At 42.9% G+C, this 20,550-nt stretch overlaps 1 protein-coding gene across 7 annotated transcripts in view; it reads right to left on the bottom strand.

Moving 5' to 3' along the window:
- The window catches only part of ablim3 (actin binding LIM protein family, member 3), a 43,570-nt gene that overhangs the window by 20,970 nt on the left and 2,050 nt on the right, over positions 1–20,550 (bottom strand). For 6 of the 7 annotated variants that reach the window (XM_034882865.1, XM_034882867.1, XM_034882868.1 and 3 more), the window contains exons 2-4: positions 14,324–14,461; positions 5,215–5,398; positions 1,538–1,653 (exon numbers count right to left, since the gene is read on the bottom strand). In XM_034882865.1, coding sequence (XP_034738756.1) covers positions 1,538–1,653; positions 5,215–5,398; positions 14,324–14,461 — 438 coding nt within the window. The remainder of the gene's footprint in view (positions 1–1,537; positions 1,654–5,214; positions 5,399–14,323; positions 14,462–20,550) is intronic. The other variant, XM_034882866.1, reaches the window with a different exon arrangement.

Raw genomic sequence — 20,550 nt, 5'->3', positions numbered from 1 at the left:
ACAGTGTTTATTCATCCTTCAAATAATTAGTTTGTCATTTGGGAAATACTCGAAGTATGACTTCTTGATGAGTTATTTGACAAGATTGATCCCACTCTCATACTTGATTGCTATATATAATAGTCGAGATGCAAAGGAAAATGATGAAAAGAAAGAGAATGGAGAGAAATATAACAAGTAACAAATGTCCTCGACCGGAATTGAACTGGGAATGTTGCAGCTGACATGGTAGTCCTCCTAACTTTTCAGTTGATGTGAAGTCTACATGTAGCTGTCATCCACTGCAGATTTACATTCCGCAAATTATTCATCCATAAGGAAATATGTGGGGTGTCATCCAAGTTTAAAGGATTATTTAATATGTCTTCCCCTTCAGAGATATCATTTTCTGTTGCATCAATGGAGAAGACCAATACTACATAAATACTTGTTGAGAGAGATAAAAACTAGCCTGGTTCTGTCTGGAGATAACAAAGTTGGCCTTACATCACCTCTACAGCAGCTCACTAAATGACACTCTAGATCTTGTTTATTGGATCTGTAAAAAAGTAGAACTAGCAACTGTGCTAAGCTGATCTAGCAGCCTGCTTCACATTTACTAAGCAGACATGAAAGTGGCATCCATCTAACTTCTACTTCTCTTCTAACTACTGTTTTAGGTTAGAAACACAAAGAAGAACTTCAACAGGCAACTAAAACTTGGTTAGGAAACCATATTTCTCAGGGCAGGGGTTTGCTCATTAATGTGTGTAATAGCAAACGTCCATCAATAACCCTTTCCACCATGTTATCTAATGCCTGCCCGAGCCTTTTACCCTGAACAAATCATTTTCTACCCTACTGGCATAATGGATTTCTACCACTATTGCACACAGAGCATATATTTGCATTGTTAAATGTCACAAGGACAGAGGAGCAGGCTGTAAAAGCCAGTGCATTACATTTAGTGTCTGCAGTCTGTGTCCCGTCTCATAGACTGCCTCCTTATAAGACGGAGTGATGAACACGTACCTGGGGAGCCGTTTGGATTTCATTCCCCTGAATGGAGCAATCTGGGGAAGCAAGATATTCACAGCCTCTCCATCTGTTATCCCTACACAGCCAGTGAGTGGCAGCATGCTGTCTGCGTGCCACACTTCACAAATGATTGACTATCATTCACTATTGCTCTTTTGTGGGGTAATTTTCCAGCTTTATTCTGAAAGGATGAGAGACTACTAATAACACACAGGATATTCAGCTCATTATATACTTACGCTCGTGCTGAAATAGGTGACCAGATGCACACGGATTACATAAAATGCTAAATCCTCTGCATGAGTAGCGCTGACGGTAATGAATGAGTGATGTGTCTGTTTGTGTTGCATAATTCTCAGCTGGCAGATCAGCGTGATAGGTCGGACCACTGATTTGACAGACGCTTGATTAGCTTAATGAGCTAAATGGACCTCGTGGACACATTGCATTGGACTCAGCGCACCGTAGCGCCTGGTGGCCTTAAACAGAATAGACACAGTGAGGTGGATGCCGGACTTACGGCTGGGCCCGTGGATCTTGATCGGTTCATTGGGCTTGGCGAGTGTGCGAGAGCACTGCTGGCATACGCAGTCCTTTCCACTGAACGTCACTCTGTCTCCAATGGGGAAGGGTTTACTGAGGAGGGAAAGATACAAAGAATTAGAAAAAACAAGGACATAATAGGCGATAAAATGCCAGCAGTGATTCTGTGAGTTTACATTACAGCCAACCGTACGCACACCACACGGACACAACAAATGGGTGCTGGCAAGAGCATGATTGGGTGACAGACGGGCCATAATCCTAATGACACAAGCTAAATACAGTCTGACATCTGACAACCTGAAAACCCATTTCCAAAGAGTTGATGCGATGGGTTAATGAGGGCGTTGATTGTTGCAGGAGCACCTGGCTGCTCTGTGATTAAAGAGGCGATAATGTGACGCTGCCACAGGCTTCTAAAAGGAAAACTCTCTCAGTGGGAATGAAAACTTATTAGGGAGACTGTGTGGAGTGCATTCTTGTTCTGTCTCAGTGTGTCCGCCCAATTCGCTCACTCCCCTACACAGCTGGGGCCACAAGGTTACTGTTTTCTTCAACGCCAAACTAAGATTACGAAGAGTAAATACATAAAAACAAGCGGAGTACATGACAGCAAAGCAGCGCCTGTAAAATTTAATTTACCACATCATGATGCACCGTTTTGTCTCTCTTTCCTCTTCTATAGCATCTTCTTGGAGACGGATTGATTTCTTTATGACTGGGCAGGATGTGAGAATGAATGGGGAGCTAAAAGGCTTAGAGAAGGCTGTTTAAAAGACATAGACGGCAGTAATCCTTTTACAACACTGCCGAGGCCTGGAGCCGGAGCCAAGACCCAGAGGGAGGCTAGAGTCTCCAGCAGAGCTCACAGTCAGCACACAGGAGTGCAGTTCATCCATGTTTGCAGTTAGAAATGTACATAGGCAAGCTTGTGTGAAGGCTTGTGCAATATATACACGCAGCTGCGGAAGTTGCGAGCCCTAGAAAGTGTGTTTCTAGGGAGCTATATTAAAACTGCTACCGTGTGTGTGTGTGTGTGTGTGTGTGTGACAGAGAAACAAAGAGCATTCCTACATACAGTACGAGTCTCATGTGAGGGGGATTTTATGCAACTTATAAGACTGACTTATAAATTCACCCATCAGTCGCTCCCAAGGTTCACCACCTGTTCACCACAGCAAACTCAGACACTTTTTTATTGAACTGACATTTACATTCCAAGCATGACACGCTAAAACTTGCATGTACTGCATCAGCCCCTGACCTGAGATGTCCCAGTCTATACAACCTAAACATAGGAAAGGCTGTGAAGGTGCAGAAGAGGGTGTTAGTCGGTCTGACCCTGTCTTTACCTGTGTGTCACTCCTTCTCAGCACTTTAAAAGTGTACTCTGTTTACATATTTAATGCATGCCCCCCCCCTCGCACAGGCCACAGAAGTAAAGCTATTTCTGGCTTTAGAGATATGCCCTTTGGTTTTGATCACTTTCTTAAAAAAAACTTCAGCACAGGACTGTGAACCCTGCAATCTGCCTTCATTTTAGCTGGGGCTGTGTAGAAAAAGAGAAAGGGAGGGAAGATGATGAAGACATAAAGGAAAAAAATGGCAAGACAACGATGATTAAGAGCGGGAAGATGTTGGTGACAGTGATAATGAGGATGAGGGGGAGCAGACATGGGAGGAGGACGGGGTGGAGAAGGAAGACAGCATGGGAAAAATAGAGGACGTACAAGAAAGAATTGTGAGCAATGTGACAGAGGGCAGACAGAGCAGGAAAAAAGACATTCACCCTTCGGCTTCTTGCTGTCTCTTCCAGTTGACTGTGCACACACTGACACACACACACACACACACACACACACACACACAAAGACACACAGACATAAAGATGTAACGACCCCATCACTGCCAGGGCTGCTCTACTGGCCAGTTGGTTTCAGCCAACAGCAAGCAGATACGCAACAACAGACTGACACTAGTCTCCTGGATTGAGGTAAGGGAAGAACGCACTAGAGACTGTTTAAGTAAACCTTAAACAGTAACATCGAAAACAGAGAAAGACAGGGAGGGAGGAAGAGCAACATAGAGCAAACAGTGAGCAAGGGACCTTTTAAGAATTGGGCATGAAAGAGAAAGAGAAGGACTGAAAAGGTGAAATAAAAAGAGAAAAGGAGCCAACAGGGCTGAATCTTACTTTGTTCAGGAGGAGCTTAGCATGAGTCCTGATGGAGGTCAGAGGAGAGATGGCCTACTTTTACTTAATCTAACAGCGTGAAACATCGGGTCAGCTCTCTTTTTTGGAATTGTGTCTCGACTAAGAAAAACGACAGAACCGCCTGAGCTTTCCAATCCGACTGACTGACATGCAGGAGCTGAAAGTGAAACACGACTGAATCATGTGCTGATACAGATATGAGTCACATTTGCATATACGTATTAATTGAAAGATGCAACTTGTGCAACATCATTTCGAGGAAGCATTGCACAGTCATGAGTCATTCATTTTATGTTCAGTAGCTCCTTAATTCATCTCCTGTTCTCCGTCCTATACGGACTATAAAGTAAATCGTATGGCACACACACAGACTTTTATGTTTAAGGTCTAATCCATTTTTCCCATCTTTGGGTCGCCTGGTCTCCTTGTGTAATAACGCTTGAGTAACCTCAACCTTAGACATTATTTTCAGTAGAACCTGGGCTATCAGGACATGCATGTTGTAGGGAAGTCACATGAATGTATGAATTGTTATATGACTATGAAGACAAAAGAGATGACTAAACGGAAATGGAATCTTGCAGAAATATATTAAAATCACACAGAGAGTCTTTTGAAAATTGCTCTCCCAAGTATTGGCAATCAAGGGAAACAGAAAAAAAACTCTGTAACTACCAAAAATATTAAGCTATTTAGGTTTCTTCCAAGAACAGTCCATACGCTTTTTTTTTAAATTCATTTTCTTTCTGTATCAGACACCAGTAGGCCAAATCAAACTCATGTCAGCCTCCAGGCCTATTTCTGGCCTGTCTCTGTCTGTTTTCCAATACACACACACTGAATACAACACCCACCCCGTTAGTGCTTTCTATTGGCTGACTAAACGCCCTTTTAGCTGACTAAACTGCATGGGATTGGTCGATGCAGCGCCATCTTGCCTTCTACCTGTAGCACTTTATTTTCATCCAGAAAGATGACTAAATATCCGCTTCAACAAACAACAAAAAACTGTACTTAACTGGTGATTTTAATACTAATCAAATACTCCAAAAGTTTAAAGCCTTACCAATCAATTTTTTTTTAAATATATGATGAATAAATAGACTGTGTTTTATATAAAAAAGTGTTACCTGTTGACAAAACTCACAGACAATTATTCCATAACTGCACTTTCTGAGCTCAGTGGGGTTCTTTACCATTCTCAGCTCATTGTTTTGGTTGACTCTACAGAGCTCTCACCCCGTCCTGGGACGCTTCGTTGATCTCATGTTTATGTTGATTTTAGGATGTTTTTTCTGTTACATGTTTATGTTGTGAAGCAACAGATTGTTGCACTATGTCCTCAGGGATTAGAAAGTCTATTCTATTCTACTCTATACTGTTCTATTCTACAGTAGGAGAGAGTGTGTGTGTGTGTGTGTGTGTGGGTGTGTGTGTACCTGCAAACACTGCAGACAAAGCACATGGGGTGGTATGTGCGTCCCAGAGCGGAGACCACCTCTCCTGTAATGAAGCTGTCACAGCGGTCGCAGCGTGTACCGTAGAGACGCTGATAGTCTGCCGTGCAGATGTACTCCCCTTTCTTCTGGAAGAAGCCAGATCGTGCCAGATCACAGTTGCACACTGCGGAGAGAACAGGGGACAGAAAGTAAGAAATCAGGACACTCAAAACACAAAAGCAAATGCACTTCTCATGTGATTTTAAAATCACATGAAAAAACTAACCATTTAACAGCATTAAGTGTCTTATAAATCCCATATGTTTTCCCATGTTTCTTGCATTAGACATTTTTGTTCTCAGTCAGAGCACACCCCCTGTTACCTGTTTGTGTTGGGATATGTGCCTATTTATGGTGTGTGTGCGTGTTTGCCTTCACACATGACTGCTAGGGAAGTTACTCAGCTCCAGATAGTGGTTAGCCAATTTACTCTGATGGGAATATAATGATAAAATCGGTGAAAAGTCATTTTGTGCTCAACAAAGTGAAGAGTGAGACAAAACCGACCACAAGTTCCCGCATCATCAGAACACTGGCTGCAGTCTCATTAAGTAGTACCAATGGAAAAGGCACTGGAACCTTTTGCTGTAAATGAACAAGGTGCATGCCCAGTGTGTGTGTGTGAGTGATTGACTACATTATGTATCCTAAGCAGACAGGGTATGCTACAGCGCTTTGCCGTGTAACAGAGGAAATTCCAGTGGGTGTAACAGTATAGCTGAGAGGCTTTTTCACGGTTCAGTGGCCAGAGTGGTTGCTGGTCTCTGGTTTCTCCCAGTCTACGCGGTTGACAGTTTTTTGTAACTTTTGGTGGGAACACACATGGCACGGACAAGGGTCACAGGCTGTGTTAAATAAATCCAGATTTTTGTATGTGTATTGTTCATAAGTAGTTACCCATTTTCCAAAATTAAATTAAGCAAATAAGAATTTCTTGAAACTACCATCAAGAGAATGTAAACCTTCACCACTGTTGAACTTCAGCCTCTATTTGGTCATTATAGCCTTGACCCAATTATCACTTAACACAATTACAACCATCATTTATTTTGTCAGCTGGTCATGATAAATGTACCATCCGACCAGTTCTGCCCAACAGGGGGTGGGGGTTGAGATTATTGGAAAATATGCTCATTTACTTGATGAGGAAACTGGTTAGCTTAGCTAAGCATAGGGGCTGGAAACAGAGGGACCCAGCAAGCGTGGCTAGGAAAATATAATCTACATGAAAAAACTGCTCATCATGAGGTCAACAATACCAGGTCCAACTGACAATGCTGAAAGCTGCTTGTGTCACACTGCCAGTGAATGGAGATGGATTGGGCCACCGCGAATAAAGCTGTAAACGTATTAAACCCTACAACGCATCATTCTGAAGAACCTCAAATATCAACTATCAACAACTTGCTGCTAATAAATGGATTCATCCTGACCATACTATACAGAGAATAGAGGTGCTGCATACAGGCAAAATGTGGATCCTTAGAGCCACTAGTTTTCAGTGTATGCTGGCAGGCTGAGAGTTCACAGGCAGACAGACAGACACACGCGTGCACACGCACACATGCACACACACACACACGCACACACACACACACACACACACACACACACACACACACACACACACACACACACACACACACACACACACACACACACACACACACACACACACACACACACACACACACACACACACACACACACACACTTCACTGGGCTCATTTAATCTCAAGCTGTTTATGAGTGGAGCGTATTGACTTAATGGTATAATAAAAGATCAATGGGCTCTCACTTAAAAACAAAACAATCTCAGCTCCCACAGGAAGATGGAAACACATAAATCCATCCCTGATGAGATGGCATTGTGTGTATGCAGAGATAAGATGATGAAATGGGACAGTGTGTATGGGGAGAGATGATGATGGATCTTTATCATTTTGACAGGTCATTGGCATCAAGGCAAGGTGGCTGAGGAACAGCAGAAGAAGGGAGGACAGCAAATAACTAAGAAACAGAGATGCATGGGGAAGACCAGAGCTAAGATTTTAAATGACCTGTTTATAAAAAATAGTTTGTGTGTGTTTGCAAACCATATTTCCAGAATCCTTGAATGGCACAGAGCTTCAAAAAGTATCCCTGCTGCATTGTCCTACCATGGACCCAAATCACAGGCTATCTGATGCCTTCATGGAAAAGGGAATGAGAGAGTAAATATTTCCACATCTATTAAACGCTTCATCACGAAAACAAATGCTGGGGATTAGTGCATTAATTTAGTAAAAATGTGTTTAATCTTTTAAAACTAAATTGTAGAAATATTTGGCACTCTCATTTTCTTTTTTCTCCTCACTTTCTCCCTCTTTCCTATGCCTCTCTCTCTCTTTGGAAACTATTTGCTTTTCATTCTGCACACAGATTAATTTGGGAAAGACTGGAATCTGCTCAATTAGCCTAATGCGCTACATTAGCATATGGACGCCTGACCAGATCAGCCAACAGACTGGGTCTGCTCAGACTGGATTGGAAAGGCTGGATGGATGGTTCACCTGTTCTGGCTAATCATACTGTTTTCTTCTGACTGGCCGATTGGCTGGATGCCTGGCAAAGGACGTCCACCTTCCTCAGTTGCCATAGGAGACGTAAACCTTCCACAGTTGCCCTAGAGACAGCTCGGTCCCTAAGACTGAACGATGTGGTGGTGGCACATTTGGTTTTGTTGTAGTAGAACTGGTGGCTTTAAATACCAAATGTTGTTCAGTTTAAATGACTTTGACACCTTTTGTCGTGGCAAAAAACATTTAACTGACATATTCGAATCAAGTTTTCACTTAAATGTGAAAAAAACAAAATGGTCCAATCATATTTAATTTGTTGAAGATGCTCTAAACAATGTCACGCGTGTTTTAGGCTACATTTGTTGTTAGACACAGCAAACATCTCCTCACTGTCTGCTAGCTGCCTGTCCCCAGAACACACTGTAAAAACATCTCACTATCTGCCTGTCCTCTGAACACACTGTAAAAGTTTACTATTTTGTTATTTCCACTCTTTATTTTAACCCCAACTGGCCCGTCAGACACCGCCTACCAAGAGCCTGGGTCTGTCCCAGGTTTCTGCCTAAAAGGAAGTTTTTCCTCGCCACTGTCGCACTGCTGCTTGCTCTGGAGGAAACTACTAGAACTGTTGGGTCCTTTAAATTCTAGAGTGTGGTCTAGACCTCCTCTATCTGTAAAGTGTCTTGAGATAACTCTTGTTATGAATTGATACTATAAATAAAATTGAATTGAAAATGGAATTGAAAACATCTCCTCACTATGTGCTAGCTGTCTGTCCCCTGAACACACTGTAAAAACATCTCTTCACTATGTGCTAGCTGCCTGTCACCTGAACACACTGTAAAAAACATCTCACTATCTGCTAGCTGCCTGTCCCCAGAACACACCGTAAAAACATCTCACTATCTGCTAGCTGCCTGTCCCCTGAACACACTGTAAAAAACATATCTTCACTATGTGCTAGCTGCCTGTCCCCTGAACACACTGTAAAAAAACATCTTGTCACTATCTGCGAGCTGCCTGTTGCCAGAACACACTGTAAAAAACATCTCCTCACTATCTGCCTGTCCCCAGAACACACTATAAATACATCTCACTATGTGCTAGCTGCCTGTCGCCAGAACACACTGTAAAAAACATCTCCTCACTATCTGCTAGCTGCCAGTCCCCTGAACACACTGTAAAAGCATCTCCTCAGAACCTTCATTTTTAACACTCTACTTGCAAGCAGGCCCCCTACTTTCAAACTCTCTAATTTTAGTCATATTTTAGTCATATTAATCAAGCAGAAGTTTCAAACTCTCTCCACATGTTGTAGTTGCCAGCACAGTGGGTGGAGTTTGGTCAGAGCTTGGTGTCTCTGCTGCCGCAGAAATGTGGCTTAGCCTGGCTCCGAGATGAAAGGCTTTGGATGCAGCCTCAGAACCAGCTCCACATGGCGTGGACACCCACCCATAAAAACAGCAGCCCAAGACAACCAACGTAGAACCAGCCTGGTCAGTCTCACTGTCCTATGAATGGCCTCTGGGGATTTACACCAATGTTAGTCATGGGAATGAACACGCAGTTGGAGTGCAAAAAACATTATTATGTAGAATTCCCAAGTTACGGAAAAGTTAGAACTATGTATTATTTCACGGGGAAAAAGTTCCTTAGGAGTCCTCAACAGTTAGCTTCCTAAACCAAACATAATCATCTTTGCAAGACTACATCAAAGACTTCGTTACACCTATTTGCACATTCTATGATCTTTTCCTGAATGGCGCTCTAATGAGGAAAAATAAAAGATGCTGCTTCTCTCTTTCATATTGCTCTTTTTATGGCAACGCAAGACGTTAGCATCTAGATCACAAGTGTAGTGATTAGAGGTTAGCATGTAGGCTGGTGTCTGCAGCTTTGGCCATTAGAACTGCACTGATTAGGCACCCACAGGGGGTCCGCATGATTGGATATTTATCTCCAGCCAACAAACACAATCAAAATCCCCTTCTCAAAGTCAGCCCAGGCCGGAAACCCAAAATAGTGCTGACAACCCTGCCTCCTCCCGCCTCTGTCTCTGGGCGTGTCTGTACAAAATGTATTGGCATTCCACCCAATAGGTGTGGATATCTTTCAATCTGACCGACGCATGCAAGGCTATCTAAAAGAAAACCAACCAGGTGGCCGGGTTATCTCAGTTGGTGGAGCAGGCACACACATACGTAGAGGTTTACTTCTTGAAGCCGCAGGTTCGACTCCGACCTGTGGCCCTTTGCTGCATGTTATTCCCCCCCTCTCTCCCCTTTTATGTCTTCATCTTTCCTGTGGAAATAAAGACCTAAAATGCCCCAAAAATAATCTTAAAAAGAAAACAAGTAACACAGACTGAGATATGGTCGTAGAAAAATGCAAGAGTGGAGGGAGAGAGAGTGGCAGAGAAAGAAGCAGAGAGAAATTGTGCATGAGTGGCAGGGTTCCCTGAGCATTTGGCAGCGGAAGCTGATGGAGGCAGATGGTTGCCCTGTGGAGTCCCTTCATACCAGCAGAACAGGCCTTCAACTTTTAACCCTCTCAGGGCTGATAAGACACTGAGAGATGAGGCCTTTTAATAAGGCTCCAGCCCTATGTGCAGATGTACCGGCTTAGTGTGTGTATGTGTGTGTGTGTAAGGTTTGTCGATCCTTTTTCTTTATCATTCAGAAATTACTCGTTCACTGAGCCAGACAGCTTGCACACTTACCACCTTAGCGTGGTACGCACACACACGCATGCACGCACACACACACACTTAAACATAATAGGCAGGGCGTCGGTGTGTCGAAACCTCTCAGGACAGTGATGCTTCAGAGAGACTAGCAGAGGAGTACTCCCTGCCATCTATCCTGGATCCTGGAGAGTCGTCAGGGAGAAGCGCAGCTGCCTGCTGCGCTCCCCTCTCTCTTCACTGAAATCTCTCCCTAGCAACCAGTCCTTGGCGTGGTGATTGGACCAGCGTGTCAGCGGTTGCTATAGCTACAGGAAGCGCCCCTTCCCTGTAACCCCCACTTTTTTTGTGCAGTGTGTCTCTTTTTCTATAACCTCTGTTTCTTTTCCCTTCATCCTCTTGCTATGTGTCTTTTTTCTCTCCCTCCTTCCCCTCCCCTATCTATCTCAGTCTGTCCCTCGCTTTCAGAGAACAGAGCGATGGTACAGTCCAGTAGGTCTGTGTTATTAACGCAGAGGTTGAGTGATGGAGGGCTAATGGCATCCAAAGGGAGGCTAAACTGAGAGAAAAAGGTCTGTAGAGAAAAAAACAAAGATGCTGCAATTTCACAAGAGCGGCTGGAAATGGAGCATTAGCAGAGCAGTCAAGTATTTATTGGTCCTGTCTGTGCAAATCCGCTATTCCCTTTAGCACTGTTTTATGAGAAAAATCTGTTTGTCTCTGAAAATAAATAACTACTGGGAGCAGCCTGGCAGTTTATGTGTGAAAGTGTCTGTGGTGGCATCTGTCTCTTTCTGTAGTTGTACATTTGCTTCTGTGTTTTCTGTTAGGGAGTTGGCAGCACAGGGAAACACATGCACATTTTGCCTTTGCGTGCGATTTATTTGTGTGATAGCTTTGCACTCGTGCCACTGACAGGTCCTGCTGTTTCTGTTGGAATCCAAGAGTGCCAATTATGCTTCAGAGGCTGGATAAATGTGGTCACTATGTCATTAGGCCTGTATGCACGAGTCAGCCCGTCTGCCGGTAATACAACACCTCATTATCCATACCGTACAGCCCGCTGCTACACTGAGAAGTGCTACAAGAGCCACACATACACCCCACTGCCTTCTCTATGTCTGGAGCTGATGCATCAATCTGTGAGCCGGCTTCTGTCTTCAGCATTTTCCACAGACTTTTTTCTTGAGCTGATTGTCCGGCTGTTCCTTCGGACTGTTATCAGCTGTAGAATAATGGGTTCAAATAAGAGGTTAAATGCACATGATTAGTGCTCTGTGCTTCATCTGACTAATGCATGAGAGAGGAATTATGATAATGTTTCAGAAGGATGTGGCTCGATAAAGTGTGGTCGAAAGACAAAAGGAGGATGAAATGATGGATGGGATGGATTGATGGATTTCTACATTCTTAGTAAATGTGTGTGCTCACAGAACAACTCTGAGTGTGTCTGACTGTTTGAGACTGCATGATTGTGATTTATTCAGAGGGGCATAGTCAGCCCTTTTAAGAGAAAAGGAGACGTAAAGAAAAAAAATAACAGGAAAGGAGAAAAACTGGGTAAATAACCAAAATTGTATGTCCTGGTTTTCCAGTGTAAATAAATGGACTGAGGCACACACTCTCATTGATCAAGGTCAAAAAACTGAGTATACTTGCTTATTCTCTTAAAAAGCAAAGAATGAAATCAAATGTTGACACACTCCAGTCACACCTTTCATAAACACCTCTGACAGCGGATTGTCACTCTGGCACAATGGTATAGTACAGATAAGCCATTAGTCAGCCTCCAAACTCACACCCTGCATGCCAATGTCATTCTGTCCCAAGACGAGAAATTGATTTAATGCTTGGACGACTCTCATCAGGAAATAAAGGGAGAAAGAAGAGTACTAAGTAAGAAACTGAAAGAAAAAGCAACAGAGAGATGGAAGACAATATAGAAATTTGATTTCAATACCTGCTACTGCATTCACAAGCATTCAGCCAGGAAATGATACCGTACAGGGGATGGAATGAAAAGCAGAGAATAGAAGTACAGAGAGAATAGACTAAGTTTATGAAGTTCAACTGCACATGCAAGATGTATGTTTGTGAGGCAGGGAACAATAAAAGCTTTAGAAAACTGCTAGCTATGCAGAGGCCCATGCAGGAGAGCATATTATATACTGGGATGTGGCAGAGTCTAGCCATACAATAGTGCCCCATTGCCTCATGGGATGAGGAGAGCTCTCTGGAACCTGAGAGGGGAGGGCTGTCTGATGGGTGTGTCATGATCACGTGGAACATGATGTTCATCGGTTTTCCAATACAGTATCGCTGGTGGGAGTAAAAGGGAAATAAAAACGGGAGAGCAAGTGAACCAAAATTCTATTCCACTCGAGTGATGATGTAATGTTTAGGCGACACAAACAGAACCCCCATCCCCCCTATTCTTCTCTTTCCTGCTCGCTTCCTGTGTTCACCCCCCTTTTTCTCTGTGGCACAGAATAGAGCCTTACAATTGGTTAATAGCACCACAGAGATGCTGAGAATATCCACCAACCAGGGCCAGGGTGCCCCTTTACATCGTTACCACAGCAACCCCTCACAACCACAGCAAGTGTGCACGCTCATACGGCTGAGTGCATGTGTGTATGTGTGCACTGTATACAAGTGTTTTTAATGAGTGTGTGACGGCAACACATAGAAAACATGTAATAACAGCCCTTCAGTGAGTTTATCTACTGCAGAACAGTGAAGGGCATTTAGACATTTGAATGAAATGCAGTATGTGTAAAAATATATGTAATATGTACAATATATATGTGTAATACGTGTCTAATGAAAAGGTAACTTTGGCAGCCAACAGGATGATGCCCAAAGGATTTAAATAGGAGTGATTAGGAAAAAATACATTTCTGTAGATGATTTGTTCAAATATGGAATAAGTCAAAATACATACAAAATAATTTAGGGAAAATATGAAGACTAATAAACTGACTTTTTTTAAAATTAAAATATAACAATTATTGTCCATTAGCGGTGACAATGTGATCCAAACACTTAGGCAATAGATAGATGGAAAGATAGATAGATAGATCTAGTCATTGATTGATAGATGTAATTTCAAGCTTTCAGACACTACATTTGAAGTCTGTTTTTGTTTTTATTCTCATGGAGTAAATTAGTAGGATTAGAACAGATCTGGCCTATTTTCCCTATTTTAAGTTGTATTTTTAACAACATGTCTGACTGTCTTTGCTTTAGCATTTGTATTAACATTAAACCGAGTGCCCTTGCCCCAGGCTGTACAGCAGCGGCGTGACAAATACAATGCACAATAACAATATCATTTCTAACAAATGTATATTTAGCCCACATTAATAGATTGACTATTTCTTGGCTTGGCATGAAATCCCCACAAATTATTTCTTGTAAACAGAAAAATAAATTCCTTTTTAAACAATAGTGAAACACATGCCACACTGCTGTAAGAGGATTTGAGATGATGTCACCACTGTATGTACTGCAGGTCACCAGTGGTCACCTGTTGCACTGCGAAGCTAGTTGACACAGTCTCATTAGACCACAGCGTACAACCGAAGGAACAGCCTCTCCAAGTTGGCAGCGTTACCTGCAGGTCTGCAGGAGCCTGAGTCCCCTGCGAGGCACCTCTGATCCCCTCCAAGCCCCACCGGGGGCTAACAGTTGCACTCAGCATGTATACTAGGAGATTGATGAAGAGTGAGTGTGTGTGTGTGTGTGTGTGTGTGTGTTTGTGTGATCGCTACACGTTGTTATGGATCGGGTTTCCATGTCTTACCGGTACAGGTAAAACACTTGACGTGAAAGTGGGTGTCTTGTACTCGAACCACCTCTCCTTTGCATACTTCCCGACATCGCTGGCATCGGATTGGTCCAGAACTTTGTTCAGCACCCACTGAGCCTTGTTGATAAGCTGCTGAAGACAAAAAGACACACATTTGTTATTCAATTTATGGGTTTAACTTACCTTACTATTGCTAAACCTGTAAAGCTTGTCATTGCACAGCACTACTGCAGTTTATGATAATAAAGTGAGGGAAATTACCGCTTAAATCCTTTGTCAATAGTTCATATAGTATGCAAAAAAGACAAAGGCTAGAGCTAACTGGTCTAAAAGTTAGAATGCTTACAGTTGATGATTGATATTTATATCCTCACACATTTGCTCTTGTATTTTTTATATTGGAGATAGTTCAAATAAAACTAGAGTTTACACAACAAAATGTCCTTGTTTCTCACTCACAAGTAGCAGAACTAACCAATCAGATGCTAGCATAACCTGAGTTGAGGAAAACCACAGAGGTAGCTTCATGAACAATGAAACACTTAAACATGCAAATGCCGACTGCGTAAACCCAAACTTGTAAATCGTTAACTGTATATAATTTTAAATATATTTTTAGTAAATTTACTGCATGTATGGATTAACGTAAACATAACGTAAACCTTACACTGGCTCACTTAATAGATCCCCTGTACACCGCTTCAACATTTAGAAAAATCCAATGCTTGATGGGCCAGTTGTGCCTAGTAACGGTTGCTAAGCTATGAATGGACAATCATAGCACAAATATGTTTTACCTCGTGTACAATGAAAATATAATTGGACAATCACGTAGCCTGATACCTATGTAGCAAATTTGCCTTCTAATAAAGTTAGAGACCAACACTGACCTCACATACTGTAGCCGTTACCCTGACAAACCAAAATCATTTCTGTGTCTCCAGCTGCAGCAAATGTACCATCCACTTTAATGGACAAAATAACATTGTGTTCATTCAAATCACAAGGGATTTGTAGGTCTTTATTTCCACAGGACAGCTGAAGACATGCAGCAAAGGGTCAGAGTCAAACCCACGGCCACTGCGTCAAGAAGGACACCTCTACATGTGTGCACCTGCTCTACCACTGAGCTATCCCAGCCACCAACTGCTTTTCCTATTTAAAGGTTTTTCCACTGTACGCAGCACTCCATCACCAGCACTGGGCTCTGAGTAGACTACCCACCAATACTGTGTGCAGTTCACACAACAAGACCAGTGTGTAGCTCTGTCAACACTTGTTCTGAAGCTGTGAGGTCTGACACCAATGTAAGACGGTTAAGCTCCAGGCTTTCTCACTCTCTGTCTCCATCTTTCACACACTCATAAAGCTGACACACACACACTGCTGCGTCAGGTTAGAAAGTGGATGGATCCCTTTACCTCGTTATGCATTAGCTTACATGTCAGACTGCTGCAAGCCGTGTAGCTATTTCACATTGTCAGGAAAGAAAGTTCTCACATACAGCCTTAACAGTAATGGATTAAATGCTCTCCCAAGCAAAAAGGTCAAAATGGTAGATTCATTTGAACTTAAATGAGTGAGGAAAATGAATTAGTCTAAGATCTCTTAGGCTAATAGAGGCTCTTTAAAGGTCTATCTTCTACTCAAGGCTATAAACATTTCTCTGGCATCCACAAGCAGAGACAACCAGCCTCCACATACTAAGACTGTGCTAGAACAGCTGGGCTTACAGTCTCTTATTTTGCTCCATCCTCCTGAAGGAGTATCTGAGTGGTCCTACACTTTTTGGAAGGGGAATAATGGCAGGCAAACCAGCTGTCAATCCGAAGAGCTGACTGAAGGACTTTGCTGCATCAGACAGAGCAGCACAGTGACATACCTACTGATTCCATTTCTCTGGATGAATCCCAACAGACTTGCAGCACTTAAAAAGTCTAACAGTCATGCACGTTTCATAGCCTGAGCACGCTTCACACGCACCGGGTTTGACAAAAGTATGTGTACGCCTACTCAGGGTGAGGGAGTATATAGCCACGGGAGAGAGACAAATGAATCCATGGTAGCTTATTTTCTGGTTCAGTACAGGAGTGTGGGCTCTGGAAATATGCAATCATGATTAATTCCCACACCCAATCTCCCACACTTAAGTCTCTGTTAGTTCATTGTTTCCCTCACAAGGCTGGCAGCCCCACGGGGACCCACCACCCTGCCTATTAGGTACCCAGCCACTGGTTCAAATGACACTCCCTTGGTTGTGGATTTTGTGTGTATGTGAGACCAGTCTTTTGGTCATAAAACCAAATAAATAAGAATGAGCGATAATGGGAGCTAATGGCAGTACACGCAAGCCTGTGCCAACACCTGCAGGACATTTATTTACAATGTTGACCTTCTGAAACAGGGCGGAAACAAACCTCAGCCACAGTATAACCTCCTCTGCTTTCACAGCCAGGAAACGTTGTATAAAAGTAACAGTACATACATACTGAGCAAGGTGCTGAATGATGCCTGTCAACACATACCTAAATTAGACAGGCAGAGGCGCAGCAAATAGCAAAGTGTCCTGCTTATTGTCAACGAGTACGTGTAAAATGAAAGAGGTTCTTATTGAACGTCTGGAATGTGCATGCCAATAAGTCACACCTATGCAGACAATCCTGGTACAGGAACAGAAGCATTACGTAACTCTATCTAATTGTGCCAGGGCGTTCATTCTCATTGAGCACAGCCATGCACTCCCTGTCTAAACCCATTACAGAGCTCTCAAACAACCCTCCATCCTCTCCCATGCTGAGGTGTGGAGTCATTCTTCTAATGATAGCCACCAGACTAAGGGGAACCCAAATCAGTGGTGAGTACAACAGACAGGTGATAAGAACCGGGCCAGGGTTGGAGAGGCCAACAGCGTCCCCAGGGACTGAGAGGCTGCTGTTTTCCCTGCCCCTGAGGTGACAGCCCAGGGGAAGAACCTGCTGGGAGCTCAGTCACATGGGATGCTGGGAGATCAGTGGTGACGAGAGAGGGGAGTGAAGTGTGCGTAAAAAATCAAATAGAAGAAAAACATAGACAATGTGGATTTAAGGCAAATTATTAAAGAAAAAATATAATAATGTAATAATAATAATGTATATGTCTGTTTCTTACAATCTGTTGTTATTACACACATTACACACAGGCCTGACCTATACATGCACTAGAGCAGAGATGTCTTGGATCGGTGCCTTGCTCGAGACATGCACCAGTATGTAGTTTGGTAATGGCAGCAAGATGCCAGCTTCAAGAAATCACCGTATTGATGTGACTGGAAAAATCACAAAATATTTTCCACACGACCATGGGGCCTCATCAGCTAATACTAGATATTTGTCTTGGTGACATATTTAAAACACAGTGTTTCACTAAAAATCCCACAATAACCTAAGATCCATAGGTCTCAGCCCATGTTCTGAAATGAGGTTTTCTTCCTTCAGAAATTGGGAAACATGATTGTGACATGATCATGACATGATCCAAGCTTCACAGCATCTGTTCAGGTACCAAAGGAAAATAATCATATCACTGTTATTACACTCATATTTTCTGCAGGTTAAAGAGCAGTGAAATGATCTGGTTAAAGCTGTATCTAGCTAAAATAGGTTCTTTGTCTTTGATACTACAGTATGTGTTGTCACAACAAAGCAACACCTTGTCTTCCCTGTCTGTAATCTAATGCAGCCAATGATCAGGGGTCTCCCTGCCATCCCCCATCCCCTCTCTTTATCTCCCTTCATCTCTGTCAGGACCTTGGCCTGGAGCATTCATCAGAGCAACTATGGTGTCCACTGCTATCACAAACATACATCACTCTACGGAGAGAGAGAGAGAGAGAGAGAGAGAGAGAGAGAGAGAGAGAGAGAGAGAGAGAGAGAGAGAGAGAGAAAGGTCAGACTGTTACTCTGAATGATCACTCAGTCCCACCACAAGGCAAGGTCATGCAGACAGAAACCCTGAGGACGCAACATACAATATAACCACAATGGTGTAGCTATGAGCTAAATGAGTCTCCTTTTCATTCTATTCATTCCCAATAAATATAAAAAATGGGTGTATAGATGAAATGGAAACTGAATGTTTCCATGCAGTCTACATAACAAGGGCTTTAACGGTTCTAGACAAATCAAACTGAATACCATTGTAGTAACCTCAATGGCCAGAGCTGCAAATTAACAAGAAAAACGTGCCTAATTTAATGTTGACCTGTGAATATACACCAGTTGTATATGATTGTCTACTATGAATATTCATGTGTGCATCCCAGCCTCTGTGTTTGCATCTGCACATTTGTGTCTCGTACCTTTGTTCTATGTGTTATTGAACGAAGGCGTCTGGCAGGAGGAGTGATAAATGGGGTTTGGACTGCTCACCAGATGAGGCAGGAGAGCAGGAATCATATATGATATGGCTTCCCTCCCCGTCTACCCTTGTTCACATCCTCCCATGAAAGAGAAAAAACACAACTGACTAGAATAGACTAGAATAGCCATCATTTCAGCTAGTGCTGCCCTGTGTATCTATACTTTTATTTCTCTTTTCTCTTGTAGAACCTACGGACAATGTCTGTCAGTGGGGCATTGGATCATTCCGTCTTTGAGTCAGATCAAATTTAACACTGATATTCATGGCACCCAGAGGACAAATTTCATCATCATGAAAACAATATTTCCCTTTGACAAATGCTTTGATACATGACAAAGTATCTGGAAAGGCTGGATTTCCACAAACAGTGCTACTGGTGTCGGTGGAAGTCATTAGAGGATTCATTGTCTCATAACCATTACATTTATGTACCACATTAAGTAGATTTTAAGATTTTTTGTAAGAAAAACGTTCAACATGTGGTGGTAGATGAAAAGTCAGAGGATCCCCAAAGTCATAAGGATCCTCTGGGTGCAAGGAGTATCTGTAGTATATCTCATGGCCATCCGTCCAACCATTGATGAGATGTTTGACTGAATGAGATGCTGACTGAATTGTGGCTAAAATTACTATGCATGAGACTACACAGTAAATTGGAAAATACTTCAATGGAGAGGGCAACTAGCTGGCATTGATTTCCATACTCATGCATTCAAACCATATGTCTTTATCATTAGGTTGCATTAGACGAACACACACTTTTTGAAGTTATAACACCCAGATGGGAATGCCTTTTGGATGTATTTTGTTTGATGAGAACTCTCTGCTACATAGAGAGAGTAAGAGGGAAGGAGAGAGGTGTCAGTGCTGTCTGTGATGTATGGTGCTGCAGATCCTCTCTGGTCCCTGAGCTCAATGATCACTCTATTGATCAACATGTGTTTTATCACTCCCCTGAAACACACATGCTACACACTGCATCTGATTGGTCAGTTTGGTTACATTTTACAAATTTCTGCAGGAATATTTCTTAGTGTGCAATCTTAAGTTTGTAATACCAAGGTTTTTTCCACCGGGAACTAACCTGCTACACCCACAGTCCTTGTCCTGCTGCCAGCCAAGCACAAAATATGAGTCCAACAACCAGTCACACGCACAAAACCCAATGACCATGTGAGGTAGAAGGCCCAGAAGATGACGACGGACAGTCGGAGCTGTGTGTAATTACACTGAGTGTGTCGATGGCCTCTGGGCTATCACACCCAATGCAGTGGAAAACATTGCACACAGCATAACAGGCCCATTCATGTCCAAACGTTGAGAGTGTTGAGAATGGAGGGGACCATATGTTTGACAGACTGGAGGGGAGGAGAGGAGAGGAGGGGAGGGGAGGGGAGGGGACTTTTGGTTTTAAAAGTCCCTTTATTGGACCATTTTCAAATCATAGAATAATCCACGAACAAAGACAAAAAAAACAAACTTAAACAAATACAAACAATACAAAAAGTCTGTTACATTCCAGTCAAAACCTAAGCACCAACTCCCCCCCCTCCCCCACGGAGCACAACACACCCTTTACAGCCCACACACTACTAAAACCCACCAAATTGTCCATCAGCTGGTGATAAGAGTGCTCAACCCGTAGCCGGGCCCTGACCAGCCCCTTCAGCATCGATGCCGGCTCCACACTGCCCACCCCCTGCCCCTTATTTCTACGGGACAGCCAGATGGCCAGTTTTGCCGTTGCAAACAAAAAATTCAATAGGACGTGAACAGCCTTCTTAGACTTTGTGTAACGTGGACCAAAAATGAACAACTCCAAA

Source organism: Etheostoma cragini, chromosome 10 (assembly GCF_013103735.1).
Source record: "Etheostoma cragini isolate CJK2018 chromosome 10, CSU_Ecrag_1.0, whole genome shotgun sequence".
In the NCBI taxonomy this organism is placed as follows: domain Eukaryota; kingdom Metazoa; phylum Chordata; class Actinopteri; order Perciformes; family Percidae; genus Etheostoma; species Etheostoma cragini.
Note: the sequence above shows the minus strand (reverse complement) of the source record. Positions and strands in the feature narration are given on the sequence as shown.